This window comes from Vicugna pacos, chromosome 17, assembly GCF_048564905.1.
Source record: "Vicugna pacos chromosome 17, VicPac4, whole genome shotgun sequence".
Classification (NCBI taxonomy): Eukaryota; Metazoa; Chordata; class Mammalia; order Artiodactyla; family Camelidae; genus Vicugna; species Vicugna pacos.
This window is the reverse complement of record NC_133003.1, coordinates 14991114-15001766: the sequence shown is the minus strand read 5'-3', so window position 1 is coordinate 15001766 and position 10653 is coordinate 14991114. Positions and strand designations below refer to the sequence as shown.

The 10653-nt window shown below is 44.9% G+C and overlaps 1 protein-coding gene across 2 annotated transcripts in view; it reads right to left on the bottom strand.

The window, feature by feature from the left end:
- Positions 1-358: 358 nt before the first annotated feature.
- Positions 359-10653, bottom strand: part of MOBP (myelin associated oligodendrocyte basic protein) — a 31274-nt gene continuing 20979 nt past the window's right edge. Inside the window, exons 1-4 of one of the 2 annotated variants that reach the window (XR_001458659.3) lie at positions 9758-10053; positions 9165-9455; positions 2670-2874; positions 359-1229 (exon numbers count right to left, since the gene is read on the bottom strand). Coding sequence is in view for 1 of the 2 variants with exons in the window: in XM_015236320.3 (XP_015091806.1) it covers positions 9200-9455; positions 9758-9963 (462 nt within the window). In the remaining variant the exon portion in view is untranslated. Of the gene's footprint in view, positions 1230-2669; positions 2875-9054; positions 9456-9757; positions 10054-10653 lie in introns of those variants that run through there. The other variant, XM_015236320.3, reaches the window with a different exon arrangement.

Here is a 10653-nt window from a genome sequence, read left to right as displayed (position 1 = left end):
CCCACCAACCTCCTCAGTTCTCAACTCCACCAACTATCTCCTCCTCTTTCTTCTGACACCACCCCCCCCCTGCCTCCTTCCCAGCAGTATTCAAATGCCCCAGTGTCAGCTGAGTTTGTGGGACGCTCCAGCTGTTGCCCCATCCTCTGCTTCCCTTCCTGGTTAAACTCAGTTGAAGGAGTTGCATCTACCTTCACGCAACCCTGTCCTCACCTCCCTTCACTCCCACAGAGTGTGCCCTGCAAGGTCACCCTACAGGGATCCTTGCAGCTTGATACAATAGTCACCTTTGATTTCTCAAGAGGATCTAAACTTTTGGAAAATTATTCCTATTTTAAAAATAACAAACAAACATCCATTCAGTCAACAAGCATTTATTGAGGTCCCTCTAGCGCTGGGAAGTCAGAACATGGCAGTCAACAGGTGTTGGCAATCATGGAGTTTACATTAGGAGGAGAAGGGGACCCAAGCCATAAACAGATAAATAAATGAACAAGATAATTTCAGAGGGTGATAAGTGCTGTGAAGACAAACAAAACTAGAGTGATGGGAGAGAGAGTAACTATGAAAATCACGCTGTCTCCCCGAGGGAAGCTTCTCTGAGATGATATTTGAGCTGCTGGCATTAGTGCAAAGATCTCGGGCCAGAACAGCACAGGCAGAGTGAACAGCAAGAACGGAGCCCTGAGGTTGGCACCAGCATGGAATAGATGTGACAACGTATTGTTTACACACAAAAAGGGAGAGAATAGAAAGAGGAAAGAGAGTGTGGTCTTGCTGGGAAGGGAAAGGGCTTCTGAGTGACAAGTGAAGAGGACCACGCCTGGAAGAATAATGAGCCTTGTACCCTCCATGGGCCTCCTAGGTAGAAGTTGGAGTGGGTGGAGGATCTGATCCTCTATCTTTCACCCTTCAATCCTAACTTTAAAAGCTAATAAGCAAATCAGGAGCTCAAAACAAGCTGGAATGGCTTCTGGAATGGACCCCGCCAGAGCCTGAGAAGAGACGGATCCCCTCAACCCGCTCCTTCAGTCCCTCAGCTCTGAGCTGAGTAGGGAAAGTAGCCCAAGAGGGGCTCCCAAGAGGCCACTGCTGGGCACACAGTGGGACCCAGAGTCAAGGTCAGCCCCTGAGGGAGCGTGTTAGAGTCCAGTCTTTTCTTCTGATCAGCTTCAGGGGTCAGGGTGCTGGAAGGGCATGGACTTGGAAGGGCTCTCCAGTGTTTGTGCCTGGGAGAGAAAATGAGAGCCCTGAGATATTCTCCTGAAGCCAAGTTCCTCAACAGACACACACACACACACACACCCCAATCCACAGGAGCACCAGGTGATCTAAGGGTCCTCCGTCTAACCTGGGGGCTGCCCCCCAGCATATGTATGTGTGTAGAGTGTGGTAGAACCAGGGTAGAGTTGGGGGGGTTAGTTCCTATGTCCCTGATTGAGAGCCCATACTCAGGACCAAAGTTCTTTGCAAGAGTGTGGGGCTACGGACAGTGGGAGCAAATCTAAAAGAGAAGGCGGTGAGAAGTCCGCCCCAGTCCTGCTCCATTATAATTGGGTTCAGGCCCTCACCCCCCACGGAATGGCCTCCAGCGCAGGGAGGGAAGTCTTGGCCTGCTCACCTGCCCTAACTCACCCCTTCCCACTCTTCATTCTCCTCTCCTAGTTTTCCTGTTGCTACGCAGTGTGTGGGGGGCCCAGCCAGGGAGAGCATGGAGTTGGGGTGACCAGACCTCAGGCCCCCCCAGGAACTTGAGGCTCTATGGCCTGAAAACAGCAATTCTCTGAGCAGCCCTGCTGGTCCTGTGAAAGCGCCTGGGGGCCGCCTGCCTGTGTCCCTGAGGTGGGGGGAGGGAGGGAGGGAGGGACGGCAGCAGTGCTGCCTCCCAGGGGCCGTCTCGGCAGCCTGGTCTCCAGGAGCCCTCGGGAGAGGGAAAGGGGGAGGGCACTGTGCGCGAGTCCGCCTTACTCGCCAGAGGTTTCACGTTTTGCAAAGCAGTTAGTTCTGGGGTTAAGACTGTCCAGATGCATTGGACAAGGCTCAGAGGGAGTGTTTGCCCCCCGCCCCCCCCCCCAGGTGGAGATCAGGAGGAGACATTCACAAATCCCTGTGTGAGGCTGGAGATGCGGCCTGAGGAGCAGGAGGGGCTCCTTCCTCGTGGCTTTTCTCTCAGCTTCTGACACCCTAGATCGGCTGCATCTGACATGTGGATGTAGACAACCCCTGCCCTCCCTGGGACTCTGCTTGCAGCTCTGCAGCATTTGGTGGCTTCATATCTTATTAGAAAAGAATTTGGATCTTCCCCAAAGCCAACTGTTCCTCTGACTGTGGGCTAGGACAGGGAACTGATTAAGGAGGTCAAATGGAAACCATGGCACAGGGGGAGAGAGGAGCCCAGGTAAAGGCTTACTTACAAAGAAGAAGGTCAAGGATCACAAGTCAGACTAGGCAACAGGATGCCAGGGACAGAGCTGGCCTAGAGGTTGGAGGACAACACATAGGCAGGCACTGGGGCCTTCCTGAGCTACAGGTCTGGGGGCCTGTGCACACCCCGGGGGAGAAAGAACCATAGCTGAGATCAGAAGAGCCGTGCACTGAGCTCTGGTGCCTGAGGGATGCTACTGGGACCCACCACCCGGAGCATAACGCACAGAGGTGCCCCCTCTCACCTCCAGGCAGGCCGCCTGACGGCCCCGGCGCTGTGGGGGCTGTGGCCGTTGGCAGGTGTCTGCGCCTGCATCATGTTCAGAGCCAAATAACCTGCCCAAGGGCGTGTGGGTCGATAAGCAGTAAGTCTGGGAGCTGAGGCTGTCCACTCATTTGGAGCTTCTCCATCACTTCTTCCGAGGGGTCGGCTTGGTCTTCTTTTTCAATCTGGTTTACAAAGAGAAACATGAAAATCCACAGTGTTGCTAAGTGACATACTCTTTCTCCATGCTCAGTTAATAGGACTGTAAATTTATAGACCACCTTTGAGGTTATTACTCATCTGGGAAATCCAGCCTTAAAAATTTCTCTTTTTAATTTCTCACTTCTGGAAGTAACTCGCCAAAATAATATGATAATATTTTTTTTTTCCTGGACTGAGCCCACCAAAGATATTCTTTAAGAGATATTCTATTTTTATGTACAATAATTATTGCTTTTCCATTCAATTGTTGCCGATAATTTTGAAACCCAAAATACACAATAAATAAATCAAAATACCATCCCACTCCTAGAAAAACCTGGGAGTTTTTACTAGGAGTGCCCATAGACATGAACACCTAAATGTACGCACATATACCCCGAGGGAATGTGTACTCACATTGTAAATTTGTGACCATATTGACATGTTCTTATTTTGATGGGGAACATACTTTTCAAGAAGGAGATCAACAACATCCAGTAAAGATGTTACAAATATGTGGCCCCCCCAAAAAAATATTCATTGCAAGCTTATTCTCCAACCAAGGGATTAAATTACTTAGATAGCAGAAGTCTATGTGACCACCTTCAAAATAAGGTCATGTCAAATTGTATGAGAACACCATCAAAGTTCTTAATTTAAAAAAATAAACAAGAAAGAAAAAAAGAATACCACTCATCAGTGGGGCACAGTTTTACATTAGAGACTGATCTTACAGAGATCACAGGTTTTCCTGTAATTCGGGGAGTTTTAAAAATTAGAAATAAAATTCATATTCAAGTGTTAACCATAACATTCTCCAAAACCCCAAATTATATGTCAAGCTAACAATGCTGGTGCCCCTCCGACAGGACTGAGGATGTCAGGAAAAATAAATGAAGAAATACTTTGTTGAAACTTGCAGAGTGAATTGTAGCCTGGAAGGTTGGAACACATCCCTTGAAGTTTGGGGAGAGAATCTATGTTTTGTGGATTGCTTCCATGACCTCCAGGCATGGGACAGCCTGTTCATATTAGAATTCTCTATAGGTCCTGCTGAATATGATACCCTGGGCACTGAAACTAGCATGGAAGCCCATTTTTCCTGGGTATTACCCAATGCAAGTACTACTGCAAATGGGCCACTGTGGCATCTTGGGTAATATGAGCACCTAATTATCTCATCGGCACTCCCCTGGCAATAGAAGCCACGTTGATGCCCCAGGAGGTGGCCAAATTGTGCAACCTGAACTCCTATTCAACCAGGGGAAGCAACTGAGTTGGGGAGGATCAGCTAGTTGTTAGGATTAAGCGAAACAGTGTATCCATTAGACAACAGTTCTAGTAACATCTCCCTACCTAGAAGTATAAGACTATCAACTAAGCACTTTACAGTAATAATCCATGAGGTAGATAATATCGTCATTTTACAGATGGGCAAAGTGCAGCTTTCAGAGAGTAAGTGACTTGGGCAGGCAGCAGTGTTCAGACTCCAACCTGATGCCAGATCCCTTGCCCTTTTCACTGGGCCAGACTGACTGCTAGATGTATTTTTAGGTCTCATTCAGTCAGTAACGTCATTGAAGCCTTGGGTTGGGCCCTGGGGATATGAGTGTAAGACAGAGTTCCTGCTCCTGACTCACACACACTCCAGCAAGGGAGATGGGCACTGACTGGGGTGTCAGATACAGCTGTGCAGGTCCCAGCTGAGCCCACGGAGGAGGCGGCCCCTGCTCAGTGTGAAGGCTCTTAAGTCTAAGGGCTATTCTAAGGCTCCTTACCCCTGACAATAATAATGTTGATTCTGCAGACACAGAAGAGGGGTCCTCTGCTCACATGAAATGCCCTGTAACATCATCTCCCTTGACCAATTCAAAATAGGAAAATAATAGGTTGCTATTATGTAAAAAAATCCTATAAAATGTCCTAACTGTCTTCTTGTAGCATAGCTTTGAAGGGTGGAAATGATAGACAGTCCATGTAGCAAAGCAGAAAAACAGCTCAGGCCCATGCAGGGTTGGGGAAGGCAGAGGCATGGGTCTTTGGCCCACACATGGATGGCCATCACATGATTGTTCTTCAGGGCGTCAGTTCTTTCCAAGAAGAAGTTGGCCCTAAATGTAGGTTGGAACTGAGTCCATCACGTAAATCCAATCCCAGGGGCTTCATGTCTCATAAGCCTCAGGTGACATCAGTACCTGGTGATCTTGGGCAATTACCCAAGTTAATCATTCCAGGAGTAATTAGAACCTCTTTGATTCTTTAATCCAAAGCACATTCATGCCCATTCTCTAGTTTGATGATAAAGTATGTCAATCAGTGAACCCTAAGGAAAGATGAAACATATCTTGAAATGAGGATATGAGGTAAAACACAGGTATGAACCTGCATCTCGACCCAAGCACTTTATCTGGTTGGGCTCAAGTCTTTGGGATCTAACCCCTTCTAATGATTCAGAAAGCCACTTTGGCAAGGACTTGATCTTGTTAAAATATTTCTCTAAAAAGAAAATGAACTAAGTGAAATAGCAATTTAAACCACATACAAAAACTAGACAAACAGATCAAGATGGAAAAGATAAAATTGTCTCTATTTACAGGTAACATGATTGTCAATGTAGAAAATCCCAGAGTCTACCTCCTCCCAAAAAAGCTAGAATAAGTGAGTTTTGCAAGATCACAGGATGCATGATCAATATACAAAAATCAGTTATATTTTTATATACTGGCAATGAACAACTGAAATAGACAAAAGTACTATTTTAATAGTATCTCAAAGCATGAGATGCTTAAATACAAGGCTAACAAAATGTGTGCAAGATCTGTATGTTGAAAACTGCAAAACAAAAAGTACCTAATTGAATGGTGAGATACACCATGTACAGTTCTCCCCAGGCTGACTTACAAACTTAACACAATCCCAATTCCATCCTACCAGGATGTATTCTAGAAATTCGTACGTTTGACACTAAAATTTCTACGGAAAAGTATTGGAACTAGAATAGCCAAAAACAATTTCAAAAGTAAAAAAAAAAAAGGTAGAGAATTTATGCTAACATTTACTATAAGGCTATAGTAATCAAGTTGGTGAAGGAAAGATACATAAGTTAATGAAATAGAATAGAAAGTCCAGAAATAAACTCACACATTATGGTAAACTGATTTTTGACAAATATGCAAAAGTAATTTAGTGGAGAATCTTTTCAACAAATTATGCTGGAACTATTGAATATCCATACGCAAAAAAATTGAACCTCAATCCATATCTCACACCATTTACAAAAAATTAACTCAAAATAGATAATAACGTAAATGTAAAAGTTAAAATTTTAAAGTTCTAAAAGAAAACATGGGCAAAAATCTGTGTGACCTTGGGTTAGGCAAAGAACTCTTACATGCAATACAAAAAAACATGATCTATAAAAGAAAAATACTGATAAATTGGACTTTGCTGAAGTTTAAAACTTTGGTTCTTTACAAAACACTATCAAGAAAATGAGAAAGCAAACCACAAACTGGGGGAAAATATTTGCAAAACATATATTTGATAAAGGACTTGTATCCAGATGTATTTTTTAAACTCTCAAAACATAGTAAGAAAATAACCACCCACTTTTTTAAATGGACAAAAGACTGAGCACACACTTCACCAATAAATGTTTTTGGTAGATGATCTATAAGCTTATTAAAGGATATTGGACATCCTTAATTAACAGAAAAATCAAAATTAAAACTACATTGAAGTACCACAATACATGTATTACAATGGATAAAATTTTATAAGCTGACAGTACCAAGCGTTGCAAGAATGCAGAGCATCCCACATTGCTAGTGGGAATACAAAATGATACCATCACCTTGGAAAACAATTTAGCAGTTTCCTATACATTTAAACATATGCCTACTGTATGTCCCAGCAATACCAGTTCTAGTTATTTATTCAAGAGAAAAGAAAACTTACACTTGCATGAATATTTACAGCAGCTTTATTCATAATCTCCAAAAAACTGGAAACAACCTAAATATTCTTCAACTCATGAATGGAAAATTGTGATAGGTTCATGCATACAATGCAACACTACTCAGCAATAAAAATGAAAGAACTACTGATTCATGCAACATCAACATAGTTCAATCTCAAGTGCATTATACTAAATGAAAGAAGCCAGACTCAAAAGGGTGCATACAGTATGATTCCATTTATGTGACATTCTAGATAAGACAAAACTATAGGGACAGAAGACAGAGCAATAGTTGTCAGGGGCTTGGGGACCGACCTCAAAGGAGAAGAGTGAGGGAAATTTGGGGAGGATGATGAAATTACTGTATATTTTGATTGTGGTGGTGGTTGCATGACTGTGTGCATAGAACTGTTTGTCGAAAAGGTTGAATTCTACTGCTTGCAAGTAAATCTGATATATATGTTAAATACATGTGTGTGTTGTGTGTAATATAAACATACATGGCACTTTTCAGGTTCATGGTTTTCTCCTTTATCTGAATGCAAGTAACTGAACTATGACTTTCCAAAAGTAAACAGTGCTTAGTGATATAATGACCATAATCCTGCTTTTACCCAAATACTACTGCCCTGCTGTGTGTTTTTCCCCAGTAACATTCAACTGCCTGGAAATAGACATGGTGGAGGTAGATGGTGGATTCATTCAGGGTTGGAGTGCTTCCCAAGAATGTGAGACAGATATTCAAAGGGTAGGGGAATTGAGGGTATTTTGGGGAGAGATTAAAACGTTGGGCCATAGCCTCTAACTTGGCAAGGGAGGAAAGTGAAGAAAGGAGGAGTCTGAATAGACATTTTTCCAAAGAAGACATACAGATGATCAACAGGCACATGAAAAGATGCTCAACATCACTAATCATCAGGGAAAGGCAAACCAAAACCACAGTGAGATATCACTTCACACCTGTTAGAATGTCTATTATCAAAAAGACAAGAAATAACAAGTGTTGGCAAGGATCTGGAGAAAAGAAAACCCATTGTACACTGTTGGTGGGAATGTAAATTGGTGCAGCCACTATGGAAAACAATATGGAGTTCCCTCAAAAAATTAAAAAGAGAACTGCCATATCATCTGGAAATTCTACTTCTGGGTATTTATCCAAAGAAAATGAAAACACTAACTTGAAAAGACACATGCACCCTATGTTCACTGCAGCATTGTTTACAATAACCAAGGTATGGAAATATGGAAATCACCTAAGTGTCCATCAGTGAATAAATGAATAAAGAAACTGTGGTGTGTGTATATATATACACACAATGGAATATTATTTCTCCATACGAAAGAATGAAATCTTGCCATTTGCAACAACCTTGAGGGCATTATGCTAAATGAAACAAGTCAGGCAACGAAAGACAAATACCATATGATCTCTCTTATATCTGGAACCAAAAAATAAAGAGAAAAAAGGAAACAAGCTCATAGATACAGAGAACAGATTGGTGGTTGCCAGAGGTGGGAAATGAGGAATGAGAAAAATGGGTAAACTGGGGTATTTTTAGTTTAAATACATTGAATAATTTGTAATAATATAATAATAAATAATGATGATAATTTTAAAATCAAACTAAGGAGGGGCGGGGAAGGAAGGAGTCTGATGGATGGAGAAGGAAAAGTGAGGGGTCAGAGTACCAGAGGCACCTGGTGAAGTTTAAGAACAGCTGCTGCGAGGACACTTGACAAAGCAAAGTGGAAGAAAAGCAGGCTGTCGGTGTGGAGTTGGGTGATTCCACTGGCAATTTCGGAGATGATAGTTTGTTTCCCTCATTGGAGAATAAACTCCATGAGAACACATGGTTCCGACGCAGCTCCGTCCAGCAGAGCGCAGTGAGCCCTCAGCACTGCCTCCCAGCCTGAATGGCCTTGCCACCGAGGTTAACCCCGGATGAAGGTGCTGGGAGGAGGGACGGCTGAGCTGGCTGAACCTCTCCTTCGGCAGATACACAGATACCCCTTAGAGTCACCATTCCTCCTCTCTCTGGGGCATAGGAATCAGGGGCCTCGTTTATTCAATCAGTTACTGTGGTCCATACTCTGAATTGATAAATTAATCACCTCCGGTCCCGCTAAACAAAGGAAGCAACCAGTACTGCCACCTGAAGTACTGAACCAACACCATCTATGCGGAAAACAGAAGCCACACTAGGGGTTTCAGATGAGGGGGTTTAACGCAGGGAATTGATCACACAGATTCGGTCGGCCCGAAAGAGGGCCGTTGAGATAACCGGTTGTTAGTAAACACGGGGAGCAGCTACTAACCTTGGGGGTGGGGGAGCACAAGGGAAGAGATGGTGTTACCAGAACCTAGGAGCTTTGCCGGGGGACCCCCCACGGCTGGTGCCTGGCCCTCTCTGGGGGCTGCTGCGCGGCGGCGGCTTGGCCTTCTGAGGGGGGCGCTGCTTGGCTGGTGGAGGTCGGACTTCCGGGCGGGGGCGTGGCTGGCGTTCGGACCTCGGAGGGGACCGTGGCTTGGCTGGTGCTTTGACCACCGCAGGGGGTGCAGCCGGCTGGAGCTTGGGCTTCTTAGGGGACGTTGCACGGCGGCTGGTTCTGAGAGGGCCAAAAGAAGCTGGAGGCTGGAGCCATGCTCTCCTCTGCGGCTTAAGGGATGCTGGCAGGAGCCGGAAACTGGAAGGCAGGCCCTGCTCCCCCTCCCACCTTCCGATCTCCCTCCAGTACCTTCCAGTGGCCGAGCCTAACAGGGAGCTGACTGTCGGGGGGGTTTTGGGGGGAGCCGTCTGCCGAGCCCCAGACCCAGCATCGCGGAGTAGAACAGGCAGCTGGGACTCGGAGCTGAGAGACGAAGTCCAACGCCCGGCCCAGGCGCCGGGTAGGCCGCGCGGACCACTCACCTGGTCTTCTGGCAGGCACAGCAGATCCAGTCCTCCTCTTTCTTCTGGTAGAAGCAGCCACTTTTACAGATGCTGTATTTGCGGTCCACAATCTCGCGTTTGGAGTTGAGGAAGGTGAAGGGCGGACAGCAGTGTATGCTGAAGTGCTCGGAGAACTTCTGGTTCTTGGAGAGTCTGGGGCCCTCCTTAGCCACTTTCTGACTCATCTCACTGGAAATCAGTGATGGAGGGGAGAGGCGGGGAGACATAAAACAGCACATCAGGTGAGGGAGATTTCTACTCAAGGCACCCACTCTCTGCTGCTCCTGTAGTCCGAAGTAACTTTCAGGGCTATCCTGTGCTCTGAATCTGGAAGATCGACTTCATGTCCACCTCTATGGAAAGGGGCTAAATTAAGGGCTTGTTCATTTTTATTTGTGTATTTTTCATCGTGTTTTCTGACAATGGACTGTTTTTTCCCTGATGTTTAAGCCACTTATTTAGGGCAGGAAAAATATTACAAGGCCAAGCATTTCCATGGCAGAATAATACTCTAGACGTAGGAATGGCCATTTCTCTAAAACACCAAGAAAGGTTTGTTATTCAAAAGCATAATCACTATCCATACTGTGAAATACTATACCAGAACGAGAAAGAACAGACGGTGGACACACACATCAGTGCGTTTGAATCTCAGAAACGTAATGCTGAACAAAAGAAACCAGACAAAGGAATACAAGCTGTATGATTCAGTTTACATGTGGTTCAAAAACAGGCAAAACTAGTCTAGACTATGGTGCTAGAAATTAGGACATAAAAAATAGTTACATTTGGAGAATGTGGGGTCTGACTAAGAAGAGGCAGGGGGGAATCTGCTGGGGGCCAAAGGTGTTCCGGATCTTGATTTGAGAGACGAT